The sequence below is a fragment of the Mus caroli genome, chromosome 11 (genome assembly GCF_900094665.2).
Source record: "Mus caroli chromosome 11, CAROLI_EIJ_v1.1, whole genome shotgun sequence".
NCBI classification, from domain to species: Eukaryota; Metazoa; Chordata; class Mammalia; order Rodentia; family Muridae; genus Mus; species Mus caroli.
Genome location: NC_034580.1, coordinates 45288128 through 45308680, shown reverse-complemented (window position 1 = coordinate 45308680; position 20553 = coordinate 45288128). Strand labels below are relative to the sequence as shown.

General features: G+C 47.8%; 1 protein-coding gene across 2 annotated transcripts in view; it reads left to right on the top strand.

Annotated features, from left to right (window-relative positions):
• Rufy1 (RUN and FYVE domain containing 1) overlaps nucleotides 1-20553 on the top strand; it is a 42027-nt gene that overhangs the window by 19465 nt on the left and 2009 nt on the right. For both annotated transcript variants that reach the window (XM_021175693.2, XM_021175692.2), the window contains exons 8-16: nucleotides 1381-1450; nucleotides 4041-4142; nucleotides 5227-5343; nucleotides 6988-7155; nucleotides 10039-10136; nucleotides 12999-13118; nucleotides 13715-13844; nucleotides 17121-17215; nucleotides 19689-19737. In XM_021175693.2, coding sequence (XP_021031352.1) covers nucleotides 1381-1450; nucleotides 4041-4142; nucleotides 5227-5343; nucleotides 6988-7155; nucleotides 10039-10136; nucleotides 12999-13118; nucleotides 13715-13844; nucleotides 17121-17215; nucleotides 19689-19737 — 949 coding nt within the window. The remainder of the gene's footprint in view (nucleotides 1-1380; nucleotides 1451-4040; nucleotides 4143-5226; nucleotides 5344-6987; nucleotides 7156-10038; nucleotides 10137-12998; nucleotides 13119-13714; nucleotides 13845-17120; nucleotides 17216-19688; nucleotides 19738-20553) is intronic.

Below are 20553 nucleotides of genomic sequence, written 5' to 3'. Positions count from 1 at the left end.
GACTACTCTTCCGAAGGTCCAGAGTTCAAATCCCAGCAACCACATGGTGGCTCACAACCATCCGTAACGAGATCTGGCGCCCTCTTCTGGAGTGTCTGAGGACAGCTACAGTGTACTTACATATAATAAATAAATAAATCTTTAAAAAAAAAAAAAAAAAGAAGCTGAGTATTGCCTTGTACATATGTGACCTCAGCCTTGGGACATGGAAATGGGCAAATCCCTAGAACTTAGTAGCTAACCATTCTAGCCAATTAGTGAGCTACACATTCAGTGAGAGACCTTGTCTCAAAGGTTAGGAGAGTGGGGCTGGAGAGATCACTCAGTGGTTAACAAGCAGGTCCTTGCTCTTGCGAAGGCCCTGGGTTTGGTTCTCAGCACCTACACGGCAAATCACAACCATCTGCAACTCCAGTACCAGAAGCTCTGGTACTCTCTACACGGATACATACAAGTCAAACACTCATGTACATCCAAGGAAGTCTTTTTAAAGAAATAAACACAAATTGAGATAACCGGTGGCAACTTCTGACCTACACACACACATACACACACACACACAACTGGCAAGATTGCTCAGCAGGTACAGCTCCTGCTGCCAAGCCTGGTGATCTTGGCAGGGTGTGGCCGCACATACCTTTAATTCCCAAACACTTGGGAGGCAGAGATAGACAGGTCTCTGAGTTCGAGGCTAGCCCTGCCTGATATACATAGTGAGCTCTGGCTCAGCCAGGGCTACATAGAAAGACCATATCTCAAAATAAAATTAAAATAAAATAAAATAAAGTGAGCCTGACTTCTGGGGCCCACGTGGTAGGAGGAGAGAAATAACTCCGTGAGTTGTCCTGAGCTCTACAGCTGCACTGTGGCAAGTGACCCCTGCCAAAGAACTAAATAAATATAATTTAATTTTTCTATTTTAAAAGGTCTAATATGAATGCCAATATATTTTTGATTCTCATCATCCATTATAATGGAGGGAAATATTTTCTTTATAGCCAAATAGCTATATCAGTAGATTATTTGGAGGATAGGGTTTATTGTCAGTAGTTTTTTGTTGTTGTTCTTTTGTGGTTTTTATGTCAGGGTCTCTCTACATAGTCCTGGCTGTTCTGGCACTCACTGTGTAGACTAGGCTGGTCTGGAACTCACAGGGACCCTGCCTCTGCCTCCCGAGTGCTGGAATTAAAAGTGTGCACCAGCACATTAGGCTGACGATATTTTAATATTCACACACATTGAGAGTTCCTACCTCTGAGTTCTGAGCAGACCTGCGCCTTTCCTCTCACGCAGGAAGTCAGGACTATCCCTTCTTTCACCAGTTGGGAAGACAGTCCACTGCTTTAAGTTTCTGCTGCCCCCTGTGTTTTTCCTCTACAGCTGCACAGTTGGGGATCTTCAGACGAAGATAGATGGCTTGGAAAAGACGAACTCAAAGCTTCAAGAAGAGGTTTGTAACTTTAGCTTAAACAAAAGAGTGTCCCAAGGCTAAGAAGTGGTATAAGCCATGCCAGGTATCATCCCAGCTACTTGGGAGGCTGAGCCAAGAAGATTGCAAGTTCAATGCTGCCTGGGCTAGAGAATGAGTTCAAAACCAGCCTGAACAGCTTAAAGAGACCCTGTCTCAGAAAGTAAAGAGTGCTCATGACAGAGTGCTTGCCGAGTATACGCAAGGCCCTGGGTTCCACACATTGTACAAGAAGAAAAGAGAGAGAGAAAGAGGTGGGATAGATGGTGCATCTGACCATAGCATCTCACTGGGAGACGAGCACGCCTCCTGTGGAAGTGCACAGGAGACAGAGCATCTGTGTTCCGCCTGTGGAGGGAGGGCTTCCTGTGAGACACTGAGGCTGATCTTGAGGCAGCTCCCTGCAAGCTCGGTTTTATCGCCTCTGGGCAGTGCACCATCAGGTGGATATGAAATGGGCGTTTTCTTCTCTACCCATCTTTGCTGTAGTGTCACATGCTTCCCTGCTGCCCCAGAGAACACAGACTACCCTGGAGGCACCCCCAGCCTACCCCTTCTGCTTTGACCTCTTAGGAGCACAGATCCAGTCTCCCCACAGTGTGGTCTTTCTCTGCTTTCTCACTAGGAAGAGAGAGAGACTGAAAGGACAGGAAGAAGGAGGGCTGAGGCTGAGGAAGAAGGCTTGCTGCCCGCTGCCCGGCAATCTCCCTGCTGGATACATCTTGTCTCCTGTTAGCAGGAGGGGGGATGCTCAGCCTTGAGACTTTTCCACAGGTAGTAGGAAGGAAGAAAGCTTTAAGAAGGGGCTTAAGAAGGCGCATCCCAAAGTATGGAGGCAGGGTGCAGCAGGCTAGGAGGGTCTGTAAGTGAAGGACCCACCAAGGCTTACTGTAGGCTGCTCTCCTTAGGGGCTTTCCGGGGAAGGGCTCAGGACTTTGTGAGTGGAAGGATACCCAGCGGCAATATTCCCAGGGGATTGTCATGTGAGGCACCACAGCAGTTAGCCCACATTCCTTGCTTGGTAGGCAGGCCTTGGAGCCTCCCGGAGATAGGTAGGTCTTTAAGCCTCATTCTTATGTCTCCCAGCCGAGTGATACATGGAATTTATAATTTTGTTGTGGACATTATAAATACTCCTGAAGCAGGGCTGGGGGAGGGGCTGAAGACTTGGGTGACTTTAGAACAGGACACTGCTCCCAGGCAGGTGCATGCTTCAGCCTTGTACTCTTGAAACTCGGCAGCTGGGTGTGTTCTTCAGCAGACTGTAGGAAAAGACCTGCTTTAGAGAATCCTTCACCAAGGAATGGGAAGTAGCTGACGGCTGTGACTTGCTTCTTCCTGTTTGACAACTAACACCTCCAGGCCTTAGGCCGTCTGCAGTTGTTGAGAACCATCAGTCTGGGGTCTTAGGAGAACTCTGGAGGGTTTTAGAGGGCAGTTCAGTGTCTCATGATCCCTCCACTGAGGGAAGACAAACAGATGGCTTGCTCCTCGCTCCTCCTCATGAATGAGTCCAACTATTCTTCCTTTAAGCCGTGATGACACATCTCAGGATTTCTGATGACTTAAGTTTGATTCTTTCCTCCAAAATCTTTAATCGCCCTTGACAATAAAATATATTTCCGCTGATGAAGAAACTGACCGTGAGAGCTGGGGAGCTGGCTCAGTAGGAGAGTGCTTGCTCCATCGCATAGGACCTGAGGGGGCGTCTCCAGCCCCCAGTCTGAGCCCCACAGGCCTGCACGCTCCTGAAACCCTAGCTCTGGGAAGCAGAGACAGGCATATCTATGGGCTCGCCAGGCCAGCAAGCCTAACCAGAACAGCACACTCCTCTGCGGCCTCAAAAACTAGGGTGGAACCATGGAGAAGGACCCCCACGGTCAACCTCTGTCGTTTGCAGTGCAGGCACAGGCAGGGGTGTGGACACGCGGGCAACAACAAACAGGGCTGGGAGTGGCAGCACACTGTGCTAATCTCCGTACCCGGAAGGCAGAGGCAAGCTTGTCTCTTGTGAGTTCCAGGCCAGCCAGTAGCTACACAGTGAGACCCCATCCCAAGAAGCAAGAAAACACACTGAGATCCCTTTGCCTCTCATAGCATAAATAGTCCCCATTTTACACATTTGGGGACTGCTTGATTTTTTTAAATAACTGTGAGAGTGTACCATACAACATGTCCCCCTGTTGGTATAAAATTTTCTCAAGTCATTAAAAGCTATTCTAAATGTTTAAGTAATGGCAGATTTCTGTTTGGTGCTTCTATAGTAGTGGATAATTTGTATGTGTATGTACATAAATTTTCACTCACATGAAACATGAAATAACTGATTTTGCAATATGGGAAAAAATTGGAGCGGGTACAGAAAGCTAGGATGGGGCGGGTGCAACATAGGTCTCACTACAGAGATGTCGCTGGGACTTTGAACCACACATTCCATATCTGAAGCAAGGAAACAAAACACAAGGCATTGAGGCGCATCATAAACTGTGCAGGAGCTCAGTGTCAGCTCTCAATGTGGGCAGCAAGATTAACTCTGATGTTAAAAAACATGTACGAAATCTTTCTTAATCAGCTTTCAGCTGCAACAGACCGAATTTGTTCCCTACAAAAAGAACAGCAGCAGCTGAGAGAACAGAATGAAGTAATTCGAGAAAGAAGCGAGAAGAGCGTGGAGGTGAGAGGCTGACCTGACAACTGGGCAGTCTTCTTTTCTCTCTCTCTCTCTCTCTCTCTCGTCATTAGTTTCAAGCTTGTAGCTGACCCTTGGCATCGTGAGGGAAAGCTTCAGGGTCCCCCTAAGAACATTGAGTCTCTTGTATGAAATGTCATCACAGTCACAGATGGTCTGCACATGTCCTCCAGGATGCTTTAAACCTCTCCAGATGACCTTGGAAACGGTGGCTTTCCCGGCTTTTCTGGGGAGGAAAGACTGAGCCTGTGCTGTACAGAAGAGTCCCTTTCCCTGTTCCACTGCCTGGTCGCTGAGCCTCCAAAGAGCAAGGCCAGCTGTGATTTAACTGCCCCAGACTTGTATGATCAGAAAGTACCTTCTCGCTGATGTCCCTTCAAGTGTCACTCACAACGCCATGTGGATCACTTAGGACTCCTCAGACTCTAGCGTTTGTATTTCAGGGCTCAGTGCTGGGTGGACTGTCATTCTCTCCCTGCTCCATGGCTGGGCACAGCCTTCCTTCTCCTGCACTTTGTTCCTCCTACACTGCAGATGCCCTGACAGCTGTGAGGTTGCAGCTCTGCCTCACCTGGTGGCTTACGGGTAGAGCTGAGGTCTGAGTCAGCACTGTGCTCGCAGTGTGAGGGATCCAAAGGGAGTCTTTCCCACCAGGAACTGTTGTCCTGTTGTAAAGAAACTTAACTAAATTGTTATACAGATTAACTAAACTGTTATACTGTTTAACTAAACTGTTACACTGTGTAACTCCTTATGAAACTCTGTTGAGTTATCCACATGTGGTAAGCCACAAGCCTATCACTAAAGAGGCAGAAGCAGGAGGATCACAAGTTCAAGTCCTGCCTGAGGTACATAGTGAGCCACTGTTGCACAGTCATACAGAATGTATTGGCCTGCTGGCAGCATCCTTTGTCTTTCAGGTTATTATAGCTCTAAGATCCAGCATGTTTAAAGAGTAGAAAATTATCCTTTTGTTGTTGTTGTTAAGGATTGTGACATGATTTGAAATGTATTGTCCCAAGGTCACTTTCCAACAGTGAGCCGTTCTTGGTGTTCTTGTTTGATTCAGATAACAAAACAGGACACCAAGGTTGAACTGGAGACTTACAAGCAGACCCGGCAGGGCCTGGATGAAATGTACAGCGATGTGTGGAAACAGCTGAAGGAGGAGAAGAAAGTCCGACTGGTGAGACCCAGGGCCTTAGGAAGAGTCTGTCAACTGCCCTCCAGATGAAACCTGTCTACACTCCCGCATGCATGCGCACACCTGCTGGCACTCCTAGAAAGCCGGAAATTGCCCTTTTTAGCTTGGGTCTACCCTGCAGTTCTGTCATCATTTGTGTTGGTCCCCATTGTCTGAGTCTTCCCTAGAGGCTGCTGGGAGTACAGCTCTGGCTCCACTGTCACAGGCTCAGGCCCACTTGTTTCCACGCTGTGCATTGGTAGCCACAGGTCTTTTTCCAACCTAGTTCTTCTGTGTGCTTTCTTGAGTTGACTTCCTGGAATGCATTTGGGACACTGTGTCCTGAGGTACCAGGACAGAAAGAGCCATTTCAGAATCGTGGTACCTGTTCCATGATAAATTCCAAAGTATTCAGAAACTCGTCTTATTCCCTGAGGTCTCCTGGTACTCAGTCACAAGCTAAGCGATCCTGCAGGCCATGGGTTCTGTTTTCTAGTTTGAGATGACCTGGCTTCTAGAACTCGAGGCTCATGTTGCCAAGTCAGTGTGTACCACCCAGCATTGAGTTCCTGAAACTCACTTTGTAGACCAGGCTGGCCTCCTATTTATTTATTTAAAGTATGTGAGTACACTGTAGCTGTCTTCAGACACACACCAGAAGAGGGCACCAGTTCCCATTACAGATGGTTGTGAGCCACCATGTGGTTGCTGGGAATTGAACTCAGGACCTCTGCAAGAGCAGCCAGTGCTCTTAACTGCTGAGCCATCTCTCCACCCCCACATGGAGACATTTTATTAATTATAAAAGATCAGGCCTTAGCTTAGGCTAGCTCCCAACTAGTTCTTATAGCTTAAGTTAACCCATTTATATTTATTTATATTCTGTACATGGCTTGTTACCTCCTCAATTTCTAGCTGAGCCTGGCTCTTTCCCAGAGTCCTTATCTCTGCTGGAAGTCCTGCCTGTTCTCTCCTCCTCTGCTATAGGGCCTTCAGCTCTTTATTAAACCAATCGGAAGGTATTAGAGAGTTTACAAGATATGATGCTGCTGCCTGTAATCAGATCTCTGCAGTCCATAAACCAGCATTTGAATAATACAAAGACAACCTTTACATGGTGCACAAAAGGATCGCCCGGACATTGACTTGATACAGAGCCAGCTTTCACTCCAAAAGAAAAGAGGGGCAGGGCTGGTGAGCTGGCTCAGTGGGTAAGAGCACTGATTGCTCTACTAAAGGTCCTGAGTTCAAATCCCAACAACCACATGGTGGCTCACAATCACCCATAATGAGAGCTGACACCCTCTTCTGGTGTGTCTGAAGTCAGCTACAGTGTGTTTATGTATAATAATAAATAAATCTTTAAAAAAAAAAAAGAAAAGAGGGGCAAAGAGTCAGGTGTGGTGGTGCTGTACTCCTAATAACTCAGGAGCGGAGGCAGGAGGATTATGAGTTAAAGGCCAGCCTAGGTTACACAGTTAGACTCTTTCCAAACTGAGAAGAGGGAAAAGAGAGGAAGAAAAGAAGAAAGGGAAGGGGATTGGGCATGGGGACAGAGGAAGGAGAAAGGAAGGGAGAAGAGAATGAATGAATGAATCCCATCAGACCTTTCTCCTCCTTTGCTTCTCCTTGTACATGTCTTTAAAGGAACTGGAAAAGGAGCTGGAGTTGCAGATTGGAATGAAGACAGAGATGGAGATCGCCATGAAGTTGCTGGAGAAGGACACCCATGAGAAGCAAGACACGCTCGTTGCCCTTCGCCAGCAGCTGGAGGAAGTCAAAGCTATTAACTTACAGATGTTTCACAAAGTTCAGGTGAGAGCTGGCCTCAGGCTGTAACACACACACACACACTGATGCCTTCCAGTGTTATCTTCTTCCTTCCTACAATGTACAGACAAGCCTAATCCTCAACCCCTATGTTATTGTAGTGCTTTGGCTTCTTTGTTTGAGACAGGGTCTCATGGGTAGCTCTGACTGCCCTGGAACTCACAACATAGACCAGGCTAACCTCAAACCCAGAGTTCCACCTGCCTCTGCCTGTGCTGGGGTTGGAAGTATGCACTGCTGTGTCTGCTGTATATATTTGTTTTTAAAGGTTTATTTTTATGTGTGTGTGTACATGTGTGTCTGTGTGAGTGTATGTACACATGTGTGCATGTACCTGAGAAGGCCAGATACCTCAGACTCCTTAGAGCATTTGTGAGCTGCCCAGTGTGGGTGCCGGGACCTCCTGAAGAACCATCTGTTTTAAGATTTTACATTTTTTTTTCAGGTTTTGGCTCATACGGAGACATAATAGTGTGTGTTAGGGAAAGTGCTCCAGTAATCTAGTAGACTGCCGTTGAGCATGGAAGTTTCTCTGTAACAGGGTGAGCCCTTCAGACCTTGCTCTTGGCAGTCACTCAGAGACCTCGGCAGCTTTGCACTTGTGCCTCTGAGAGGGAAGAGAAAAAGGAGCCATCTAGAGTAAGCCAGACCCGTCCTGTCTCCAGGCGAAATGGAGGCTGTACACACGTTGCCTCTGGTGTGCTCCATGGGGGATGTTGATCGTCGTAGCTGCAGGACTCTAGGAACTCCGTCTTTTCTGGGCTGCAGCCCGGTGAGAGAGAGAATGTTTGTTGGTGGGCACATAATTGTCTGTCTCTAGTTAGCCCCAAGAAAGCTTCTGGGAAGTTCTATCCAGACCCCGAATCCTCCTCAGGGCCACAAACTCTGGCTGGCAGCCAGGAACTCTCCAGCAGCCCACATGACCCATGAGCTGGAAGCCAACTGTCCGTCTCACATTGGCCCCTCACAGCCTATGGCGATGAGGTAGAAACAGAGCATTGAGTGTAGAGGACCTGCTTGGAAAAGAGACAAGCACTCAGTCTGAGCAGGGACCGCCCAGACCACAGACCCAAACGTCCTTGGCCACGTTTTGAAGGAGTTCCTGAAGATAAACAGCTTTGGTGGCCAGCCTCTGACTGGTGTCAGTTTTGCTAGCCTGGCATTCGTAATAGAAACCGTATTCCTAAGTATTTCTCTAGCAGACTCTTGGCTCGTTGGCAGTCCTGTCACCTCTGTCACAGGCTCAGGTCACTTCAGTGAATGCGCTTCTTCCTCTTGATCACGGCTTTGCATGACTGTGTCAGGGTTTGAGTCCACACCTGTGTCTGTGTCTCTCTGCTTTATTCATGACTGATCATCCAAAATCCTAGCCTTACGTAGAAAAGACTGGGGTCTGAGTTTCACTACATGGGGCCGCACATACCCTAGACAAGTGCTCTACCCGTGATCCATTCCTCCAGCCTGCAGGAGCTGACTTAACAGGGCTTTTATGGCCAGTGTTTGTTTGTTTGTTTGTTTTGTTGTTATATATACCTGGCTGTACTGGAACTCTGTATGTAGACCAGGCTTGCCTCTGCCTCCCAAGTGCTGGGATTACAGGGATGTGCCTCTGTGCCCGGCCTACTGTTTAGTCTTCTACGTTGGAGGGTCAAGAGAAGTTGCTCATCTAGCCCCTTCCTCTGGATGTGTGCTATGTCTCTCTGCAAACAAGTCAGCTTTGTCCTGGACTCTGCCCTTCTTTCAGAACCTTGCTCAAGCAGCACAGAGCACTGACAGCTGCTGGCACTCTTACCCCCCAGGCACCTCTCCTGGAGCGGTAGCAGTACTGTCACTAACTGTCTTCCAAGTTAGGGTGACAGGGTTATACTAACTGCTTTGCATAACTAGAAAGAACCACCCACTTTCCAGCCTTGTCACATCAGCCTTGACAGGGCCAACCCATCATGTGTGCAGCCTCTGGCCTTAGAGCAGCACTCCCATCTTGACCATCGTGTCTGTCCTACTGATCAGCAGTGCCAACTGTGGCATAGGCAGGTAGTAACTCTTAGACCTCCCCTGAGGCAAGGAGAGTGGGCAGTCTTTGGGAATGCATTTCACCTGTGGCATCCTCATTAACTCTGCAGGCTGCTAGCAGAACTGAACTGAATTAAGCTGTAGAATACCCAGGTGGCATCAGGGTTGATCATGTGGGGTCAGAAGTCTTATTGCTAAGGCTGGTCACCCTCGCCCTTGTTACGCTGTCTTTTCTGCATTTCCTCTGGAGCTCTTTCTTTGAGCTGAATTACACTTAGTGTGCTCTTTCATCTTGTTTTCTTCGGTGATTTCCTTAGTGGAAGAGTCCGTCCAAGACACCCTCTGTGTTGCTTAGGACTTCCTTCCACAGCAGCCTCTCAGTAGCCTGTCATTTTACAGTGTCTTTTGTGACTTCAGAGTGTTGCTTCCTGGTACTGGGTACCTGTTCTGATTAAAACTGGGACATAGTGCGTCTCACAGACATGGCTGAGGACTTGCCCTGCCTCGGGCTGGCTCTTCAGTCCCTGGCAGTCTCTTCTCTTCTGAGCCTCCCTTGCTTGATAGGAAACCGAGGCTGACAAGACCTCCCTTGAGAACCTTCAAGGGGTCACATGAACTGGCAAGTATGCCCAGGCTATGATGCTACTCAGGAGCAGAGTTCACACTGACTCCAGGAAGCCAACCCCAGTACCTGCCTCTGCTCTTCTTCGATTGGCAGAGCTGGAGCCTTGACCTGGTTTGTCTTCCAAATACTCTTGAGAGTGTCGTAGAATATGTGTTAACAGTGAGCCCTCTATGTCATGCAGAGATGTGGAAAAGTGGGCAGCTTACAACCTCCTCTCTTTGCTTTGGTAGAGTGCAGAGAGCAGTTTACAGCAGAAGAATGAAGCCATCGCATCTTTTGAAGGAAAAAATACTCAGGTGATGTCCAGCATGAAGCAAATGGAGGAAAGGTAACACTTCCCTGGTAGACATGCCGTCTCTAGAAGGTTCTGGGCGTACTTGGACCTAGAGATAGAGTCCCACTGAGAAGTACAGATAACTTGGGGTCACCATTCTTCCTTGACTACCCTCTGGGGGTACAGCAGCCTTGGTAAGTCAGTCAGCCAGCCTTTTGGCCACTCCATCAGAGTGTCCTCTCAGGATCTGGAACTAGATAGAGTGGATTACCACTGTCACATTGAAATATCGGCTCAGCAGTGGACCACAATGGAGTTCCAGCGACTGAGAGATGACTCAGCAGTTAAGAGCACTTACTTCTTGCAGAAGACCCCAGTTCATTCCCAGCACCCACATTGGGTGGCTCACAGTGACCTTTAACTACAGCTCCATGAGGTCATCTGGCTTCTGCAGACTACACACACACACACAAATAAAATAAATTTTTAAAAAATGATAGCATCAAGGGCTGGAGAGATGGATCGCGGTTAAGAGCACTGTCTCCTCTTCCAGAGATCCTGAGTTCAATTCCCAGCAACCACATGGTGGCTCACAACCATCTGTAATGAGGTCTGATGCCCTCTTATGGCACGCAGATCTACATGCAAATAGAGCACTCATATACAATAAACAAATAAAAATAAACCTTTAAAAAAAAATGATAGCATCCCAATCAGACCTTTGTAGTCAGCTGCTTTTTGAGAGATGCTGACTCCAAACAAAGGTGGTCTTTTGGATAATTAGTATCAGAGCAATTGGTACTTCATCTACAGACAGTGACTCTCAACCCTCTAAAATGACAGAACAGCTGCCTCAAAGAAGACAGTAAATTTCAATGTAAAACTAAAAGCTGTAAGTCTTTTAGAAGGAAACAGGAAACGCTGCATGGCCTACGTCTTAGGGTTCTTTTTCTGTGAAGAGACACTATGACCATGGCATTTCTTTTTTTTTTTTTTAATTCATGTATGTGAGTACACTGTCGCTGTCTTCAGACACCAGAAAAAGGCGTCAGATCTCATTACAGATGGTGGTGAGCCACCATGTGGTTGCTGGGAATTGAACTCAGGACTGGAAGAACAGTCAGTGCTCTTAACCGTTGAGCCATCTCTCCAGCCTGACCATGGCAATTCTTTTGGTTTTTTGAGACAGGGTTTTTCCTGTGTAGGCCTGACTGTCCTGGAACTCACTCTGTAGATCAGGCTGGCCTCAAACTCAGAAATACGCCTGCCTCTGCCTCCTGAGTGCTGGGCTTAAAGGCAGGTGCCACCACTGCCTCGCAGGCGAACATTTAACATTTAAGGAAAACATCTAACTGGGGCTGGCTTACGGCTTCAGAAGCTTAGTCCCTCAACAGCATGGCGGGAAGCGTTGTGGCAGGCAGGCAGGCAGGCATGATGCTGGAGAATGAGCAGAGAGTTCTACAACTGGATCAGTAGGCAGCAAGAAGAGAGAGAGAGACATGCTGGGCCTGGCTTGAGCATTTGAAACCCCAACGCCCACTCCCAGTGATAGACTTCCTCCAACAAGGCCACACCTCCTAATCCCTGCCAGGTAGTCCCTAGAGACCAAGCCAAGTACATGAGCCTCTGAGGACCATTTCTATTCAAACCACCACAACCTATAAGAGAAAACCTGGGTGAATTTAGACTCTATCAAAATCCTAAACCTACTAGCCTTTAATCCCATCACTCAGGAGGCAGAGGCAAGTGGATCTCTGAGTTAGAGGCTAGCCTGGTCTACAGAGTGAGTTCCAGATCAGCCAGGGTTACACAGAGAAACCCTGTCTCAAAAATCCAAAAGAAAAAAAAAAAAAAAGTAATATTATTGTGGTGGTTTGAATATGCTTGGCATAGGGGGTGACACTATTAGGAGTGTGGCCTTGTTGGAGGAAGGGCGTCACTGTGGGGGTGGGCTTTGATATCCTTCTCCTAGCTGCCTAGAAGCCAATCTTCTGTTTGCCTTTGGAACAAGATGTAGAACTCTCTAAACTCCTCTAGCACCATGCATGTCTAGACATTGTTATGCTCCTGCCATGATGATAATGGACTGAACCTCAGAACCAGTAAGCCAGCCCCATTTAAATGTTGTCCCTTATAAGAGTTGCCTTGGTCATGGTGTCTGTTCACAGCAATAAAGCCCTAAGACAAATATCAATATAATAATAATACTTTAAACTTTCATCCTATGAAAGGTAGTTGAAAGTATTAAAAGGAATTATTATGAATTTAGTGGAAATTTGAATAAATATCTGCCAGTGAACTTGTAGTAGACTATATAAAGAACCCTAGCAAGCCAAACAATTCAACTAGAAACAGATGGAGCTGGGGGGCTTGCCGCGGGAGAGCGCAAGGACCTGAATTCAGATCCTTAGAACCCACACGAAACCGGGGGCGGGGCACAGATAAAAAAAATGGAATGCCTATGGCAGGATAGGAGGCAAAGAAAGCCGAGTCCTTGGAAGCCTGTGGACCAGAAGCCTGTGCACACAGTGGCAGATACAGATCTGCCTCAGCAAGGGGAAGATTGGCGCCTCAGGCAATCCTCTAACCTCCACGTGCGCATGCCTCTCATCCTAGCACTGAAGCAGCTTCTGCCATCGCATAGATGCCCTGCCAGGTGATAAGCTGTGCGTGGTGTGCACTGAGGCTAAGGCAGGAAGATCATGAGTTTGAAACCAGTCTGAACTAGGTAGCAACTTCAAGACATACCTAAGCTACAGAACAAGACGCTATCTCAAGAGAAAAGAAAGAAAAAGAAAAGAAAGGAGGGAAGGAGGAAGGGGGAGTTGCAGCTCAAGCTGAAAGCTTTTAGTTACTAGAGGCGAGCCTTTCCTTGCAAAGATAGAATCTGTCTGTGTGTGCTTGCATTGTCTCTAGGTTACAGCAGGCGGAACGGGCCAGGCAGGCGGCAGAAGAGCGAAGCCACAAGTTGCAGCAGGAGCTCAGCGGAAGAGGCAATGCCCTGCAGCTCCAGCTGTCCCAGCTGCAGGGCCAATGGTGAGGATCTGGGCAGTGCCGGGTCAGCTCGAGAGGACCAGGAGGTGGCTACCTACTTACCTTCTTGTCTCCATCAAGAGTAGGAGATAGCCAGTCCCTCTCCTGAGTTCACCCTTGCAAGGCTAGGTGTGAGAGTGTGTCAGGTATAACACCCAAACCTGGTTCACAAAGACAACTGAGCAGGCAGACTCCAGGAGCCAACTGTGTCCTCAGCCCCCTTGGCTAGGGAAGGATGAGTCAGTATCCAGCCAAACTCACCCCTGACCTTGGTCCCTCTCTCCCCACTCTTTGGTATCTTCCGGTCTGCTGAATGTCCGCTGTAAGAAGCAGACAATACTGAACTTAGCTGCTGCTCAGGTCCTTGTGTTTTCCTCTCATTGGCATCATAGCCAAGCGTGTACCTGGCAGCTCCTAGCCTTTGGTGGGGGCTCAAGTAGCCAGAGGAGAAGGAGGCAGTGGCGTGGTTTCACTCTTTATAAGTTTTCATGTCCATGTGGTTACTCAGATGGTTCCCAGATCTTGTATGGTAGATTGTGGGTCTTCCATGGAAATCTCCCACTGAAACTAACTGTAGATCACTTTTGGGGAAACAACAGCTCAGGTCTAGAGAAAGAACTGAAGTCAGAAAAAGAACAAAGACAAGCTCTCCAAAGAGAACTACAGCGTGAGAAAGACACCTCTTGTCTGCTCCAGACAGAGCTGCAGCAAGTGGAAGGCCTGAAGAAGGTAAGAGCTGCCTATGGCCAACACACCCGCCTTCAGCACTGGGCCCTGTCCAGGACCTCCACAAAGGCCAGTCCCTCTCCTGCCTCTGTGTGGGAGCAGGGTCAGGGGCAGTGTTTTACCCCAACAGAGAGTCTGTCCTAAGAGGCGAGCGAGCTAGCGAGCAAGTGGTAAGCTTGAGAGTGAGAATGAAGGCAGAGGAGAGGGAAGGCTGGGAAGAGCAGATAGGAAACAGAGGCCTCGGGGAGGGCCACGGCAGCTACCAAGGAAGCAGGCGGTGCCTGGCAGCTGGGCTTAGGATCGGCTGCTGTATGGAGAGCTGGTGCAGACAAGTCAGCATTTTCAGCAAACGCCTGCGCACATGACCTTCTCCCCAGAAGTTAGTGAGCCACTTTCCCAAAGCTCAAGTCAGCCCAGGATGCAGACAGAACCAGACCCCATAGTCATCCCGTGTTCCATCCCCTTCTGGCATGGGTCAGTCCTCTGGAGTCCCCGGTGTCACTTTCAGGAATGTTCTGGATCCTGTGAGCATGAGTGGAGTGTTGACCTAGTGACATTCTTGTCGTCGGAGCAGACCTCTTGGGAAACTCGGCTGATTGCAGTCTGCTGGACTGGTTTCCTGGATACCTCCAGGCATCCTGAGCATGAGGCTTCCAGACCCAGACCCCGCCTGGACAAAGGGAAGGAAGGGGCTTGAGCCAGGCTAGCCCCAGAGAGCAGACGGGAGGAAACTGCACATGAAAGGTCCTAGAAAGTGTCTCTGTCATTGAGCATACCCACCTCAAAAACCTTCAGTCTGCATTTGAATTGTACACATAACTGTAGACTTGATGCTGTCAGTGAAGGGGCAGACACACTCACAGTCCCCATGGTCACGCTAACTTTTTCATTTTAAGACAAGGTCTCACTGTGTTGCCCTTGCTGGCGAGCAACTTGATATGTAGAGCAAACTGGATTTGAACTCACAGAGATCTGCCTTCTTCCACCTGGTGTGCGTGCAGCCCCTTCATCTTTTAGAGACCTTGACATAGACAAATCCAGGGTTTGTGACTTTAGTGAAGAAAAGAATTCCAGGACTAATTAATACAAAGCAGTTGGGGTTTTATTAAAAATCTTTTTAGAAACACTTTTATTACATGTATTGCGTGTATGTCTATACATGTGCACATGTGACAGAGGACAGCTTGCAGGTATCAGTTTTCTCCTTCCACTAAGTGTGTCTTAGAGGTCAAAGTCAAGTTGTCAGACTTGGTGAAAAATATCTTAATCCACTACTCAAAGATTTTCTTCTCTTTCTCCAAAGATACTTTAAAATAGACTTTAAAGCTGTTTGGTGGTGGTGCACGTCTTTAATCTCAGCCTTTGGGAGGCAGAGGCAGGTGGATCTCTAAATTAGAGGCCAACGTGTTTTACAAGGTTGAGTTCCAGGACAGCCAGAGCTATACAAAGAAACCATGTCTCAAAATAGGTAGATAGATAGGTAGGTGGGTGGGTGGGTGGGTGGATGGATGGATGGATGGATGGATGGATGGATGGATAGATAGGTAGGTAGGTAGGTAGGTAGGTAGGTAGGTGGATGGATGAATGGATGGATGGGTGGGTAGGTAGGTAGGTAAGTGGATGGATGGATGGATGGAGATAGATAGATGGATGAATAGATAGATAGATAGAGAGAGAGGTAGATGGATGGATGGATGGATAGGTAGGTAGATAGATAGATAGATAGATAGATAGATAGATAGATGATAGATAGGTAGGTAGATAGATAGATGATAGATAGGTAGGTAGATAGAGAGGTAGATGGATGGATGGATGGATGGATGGATGGATGGATGGATGGATAGGTAGATAGATAGATAGATGATAGGTAGGTAGATAGATAGGTGATAAAACAGACTTTAGAGCCAGTGGGATGGCTGAGCAGATGAAGGAGCTTGCCTTTAAGTCTGACCACCTGGGTTCAATCCCAAAACCCACAGGATAAAAGGAGAGAACAGACTTCTGAGGGCTATCCTCTGACATCCACATATGTATACCCATATCCATGTACTCACATGCAGACACACAAAGAAATGTTTTCTATTTTGAAGCAAGACAAGTTTGTATAAAGTTGGTCTGTGTACATTCCAGATCGCTGTCGGGGGAGTGATTTGTACGTTGTTTCGGGACAAGGTCTCTTATAGCCCAGGCAGATCTCAAGCTCAGTATACAGTAGAGGAACACATTGAACACTTAGTACTGTCTCCTACCACATCCAGCCCAGATAACTGCTTTTAAAACCATGCCTTCAGTAGGCGCTCAAGACATGCAAAGCTTTGCTTGTCCATTGGGATGATTGTTTTGGGTTTTAAGACAGCAACTATGTAGACAGGGTCTCACTCTGTAGACCAGGCGGGCTGGGTCGCATAGAGATCCGCCTGCTTCTCTGTCCTACGTGCTGGGATTAAAGGTGTGAAGTGTGTGCCACCAGAAGCCAGCATGAGCAGAGTAACTGCTCCTTTTTTGTTTATTGTTTGTTTGTTTGTTTGTTTGTTTTTAGAGATAAGGTTGCTATGTATAGCCTTGGCTGTCCTAAAACTCGCCTCTGCCTCCTGAATGCTGGATTAAAAGTGTATACCACCATGAGCTGGTAAAATGGCTTAGCAGTTAAAAACATTGGCTATTCCTCCAGAGGTCCTGAGTTTAATCCCAGCAACCACAGGGTGCCTCATAACCACATATAAAGGACTTTGATGCCTTCCTCTGGCAAGTAGGTGTGCATGCAGATAGAGTACTACATTTAAAAATCCATGAATAAATACATTTTTAAAAATAATAATTTGTAAAAAGTGTATGCCACCATGCTCAATTCTGGTAACTTCTTTTGTTTTTGTTTTTTTGTTTTTCGAGACAGGGTTTCTCTGTGTAGTCCTGGCTGTCCTGGAACTCACTCTGTAGACCAGGCTGGCCTCGAACTCAAAAATCCGCCTGCCTCTGCCTTCTGAGTGCTGGGATTAAATATGTGCGCCACCACACCCGGCCTGGTAACTGTTCTTAATTGGCCTGTGCTCTTGTATCTAGTTAAAAGCCACTTATAGTTGTTTGAGCCCAGGCTGGTCTCAAACTCACTGTCTCCCCTGCCCATAGCTGGTGTGAAGTCATCCACCCACAAGAGCTGATAGTAATGCTACAAAACAGTTTTTTGCTTTTGCAAGACATTCTGCTCTCCTGGCCACAGTGCTTACCAGACCTTTACAGAGGAAAATGCAGTGTGTGTGACATGTGGCTTGTCTGTTGCAGGAGCTGCGGGAGCTCCAAGATGAGAAGGCAGAGTTACGGAAGGTCTGTGAGGAGCAGGAGCAAGCCCTCCAGGAAATGGGACTACACCTTAGCCAGTAAGAGCCACCCACATGCAAGGCTGGATCTGTGCACCTTCCGCCTAGTGCAGGAGGAGCCGGCCGGGTCTCAGGAGGCAGCTATGTGGTTCCTTGTCCTTTGACCAGACCCTGGCAGACCTGTCTGGTCTAAGAGAAGAAAAGTTCCTCTTGCACCCCTCAAGACCAGAGCCTTGGGGAATTGTGACAGTACAGCCAGGATATGTGTGACCAGAAGAGGTTTAGAGATGGAAAACAAACGAGAGAAAGCTAGAAAAGTTCAAGAAGTATGAGAATGTGCACAACCGGTTTTGTCTGCAAAGTTGGAAGGTCTCCTATTAAATTTACTTATTTTATGTGTATGAGTACACTGTGGCTGTGCAGATGGTTGTGAGCCATCATGTGGTTGCTGGGAATTGAACTCAGGACCTCTGCTCCCTCTGGCCCCTCTTGCTCCGGCCTAAAGATTTATTTATTATTTGTAAGTACACTGTAGCTGACTTCAGACACACTAGAAGAGGGAGTCCGATCTCATCTCGGATGGTTGTGAGCCACCATGTGGTTGCTGGGAATTGAACTTAGGACCTTTGGAAGAACAGTCAGTGCTCTTAACCACTGAACCATCCCTCCAGCCCCCTGTTCTGTTTTTTAAAGAATTTATTTTTATTAAGTATGGAAATAGTATATGCACATAAGTGCTGGTGCCCTCAGAGGCCAAGGGTATTGAGGTTCCTGAAGCTGGAGTTACAGGCAATTGTGAGCCACCTGACATGGTTGCTGGGGACTGAACTCAGGTCCCCAAGAAAAGCAGTGAGTGCTCTTAACTACTGAGTCTCTCCCTCTCCAGCCCCAAGGCTTATACACATGAGATGCTAGAGGTTGACCCCAGGGCATGAGTTCTGTCACTTCTGCTTCGTCCCAACCCTTGGTGTTTGGTACAGTCTTACTATGTAGCCTAGGCTAGCCTTGAACTTCTAGTCCTCCTTCCAAAGCCTCATACCAGGATTAGATCCTGCCCCCCTATGCTGGATGGAAGGTCTCCTATCAGTAAAGGGAACATTCTGCCTTTGTCCTCTCTCAGAGGCTCACTCACTATTCTCTCTCAACATCTTCCTAGAGATGCACAGGACTACTGGTGGGCCACAGCCCACCCTGAGCCCTAACCTTTTCTACATGTTCCACGCTGCCTTCTCTTGACCTGGTACTTGCCATGTTCTCCCCTTTTCCCCACTCTGTCCTCCTCTCCCTGAACAAACACAAAACCCATGGCTGTCCCGTGCCAAGCTCAGGTGAACTCCTTGGGCAGCCCAGGAGCACTCACCAGACGTGGAACTGGCTGAAAAGGTTTATACCTGGCGTTTCCTTCTGCTGGTCCCCACAACAGATGGGTACAAAGTAGAGTCACACCTCAGAGACGTGGGTTTCTGACTTTGGGGCTGTCTCAGTGCTACCACCTGACCTAGCTTTGGAATCCTACCTGGAGATGCTCAGTCACTGTGTCCCTCAAAGCCATGCTGTGTGGCTGTGCCTGAGTTAGGTGTACATGCAACCCAGACAGGACTGCCCAAGTAGCCACTTCGCCATAGCTCCCCTTCCTGCAAGCCTATGCCAGGACAGCCTCTGAGCCAGTCAGTCTGCTGGCCTTTTTCTGCAGCTTGACAGGAAAGGAGATACCTGCTGATCCGTAATGAAGGCTATGGTGTGGTCTTCCGAATGTTTTGATGCTATTTTTAAGCTCTGGGGAAATTCAGCCTATCTCTCAGAAATCTACCCCTTGGATACCTAGCAATCTAAGGTGTTTAAACCTAATCAGCTTTTTTTTTTAAAATATTTATTTTTATTTATTATTATATGTAAGTACACTGTAGCTGTCTTCAGACACACCAGAAGAGGGCGTCAGGTCTCATTACGGATGGTTGTGAGCCACCATGTGGTTGCTGGGATTTGAACTCTGGACCTTCGGAAGAGCAGTCGGGTGCTCTTACCCACTGAGCCATTTCACCAGCCCCCCCACTAATCAGCTTTTTAAGAAGGCCCAAGGCCTGCTCCTTCTGGAGCCCAATGGGCTGGGCACCTCCCAAGAAGCCGGGAGATTGAAGTCTCTACTGAGAGTGCCAGTTAGGCCTGTACTTCCTGGCCTTCCATAAGTACATTAAATGTGGAGACAGTTAGGCAGAGAAGCCAGAATCCCAGGCTTCCAGAGCTCGTTCACCATTCTTTAATGGGCAGCTACTTCAGTTCTTTTGACCCTGTGGGCTTGACAATTTCCTTATAGGCTACATAGCCCCAGGCTTTGCAGACACATGAGCCAGGGGGGATGAAATACAACTGCAGGTCACACAAAAATGGGAAGTATTTTTAAAGCACCCCTGTTTCATCCTTCCACTCCAGGGTCCATCTGTACCCCGACCCCTACCCTCACCCCCAGCCATAGGCAGTACATAAGCTGTGTCTTAATCTTTCACTGCTGAAAAAATTGTCTTTATTTTTGCAGGTCCAAACTGAAGATGGAAGACATAAAGGAAGTAAATAAGGCACTGAAGGTATTAGATAAAATCACATATACCAGCAAAGTCACAGCTGAGTGTGGTGCAGTGCTGTAAACTCAACACCGGAGGCAGAGGCTACAAAGCACTGAGTTGAAGGCTAGCCTACTCTACATAGCAAGCTCAAGGCTAACTAGGGTTCCATAGTGAGACTGTCTCATTAAAAATAAAGACTGCTCAAAGTGCCCTCCCCCAACACACACACAGTGGTGACAGCACAGTGCCCAGGCATGAGATGTAGTACTGCAGTGGACAGGCATGAGCTGGAGACTCATCTGCTGGTGACTGTTCTTCTAAGACCTAAACCCAAGCCCTTGGTAGGTGCTATGCCCGTTGGCTGTCTCTGACCTTCTGTGTGCTTAAGTTAGCAGACAGCTGGGTCTCTGCTCTGCATATCCACAAGGTGCAGACAGAGGGGCCTGACTCACCCAGTTGCCACAGTAGAGCAGAGGCTGAAAGTCAGACTGGGGCTCCTTCAAAGGTGGGAGGTGCAGCCACCTCTAGCCCAGCAGGAGTGTGGATCTTGGGCTGCTCCTGCCTTTAATGCATTGCCTTGATTATAATTGTTGGAAGCTGCCTGTCTTGTTATGCAGTGTTTGCATGACAGTGGCAGCAGACAGCTCCAGAAGGGCTTTCTACAGTGAGGGTGAGTACCTTAGGTAGCCCCAGCAGCCTGCTTCCCTAGTAAAGGGTGTGTCAAAGGGCCCTTTACCCTTCTGATAACCTACAGAATTCTTTTTTTTTTTTTTTTTTTTGTTTTTTTTTAATGGGGTTTTTCTTTTAACATATTTCTCCCCTTTCCTGCCTTTCATT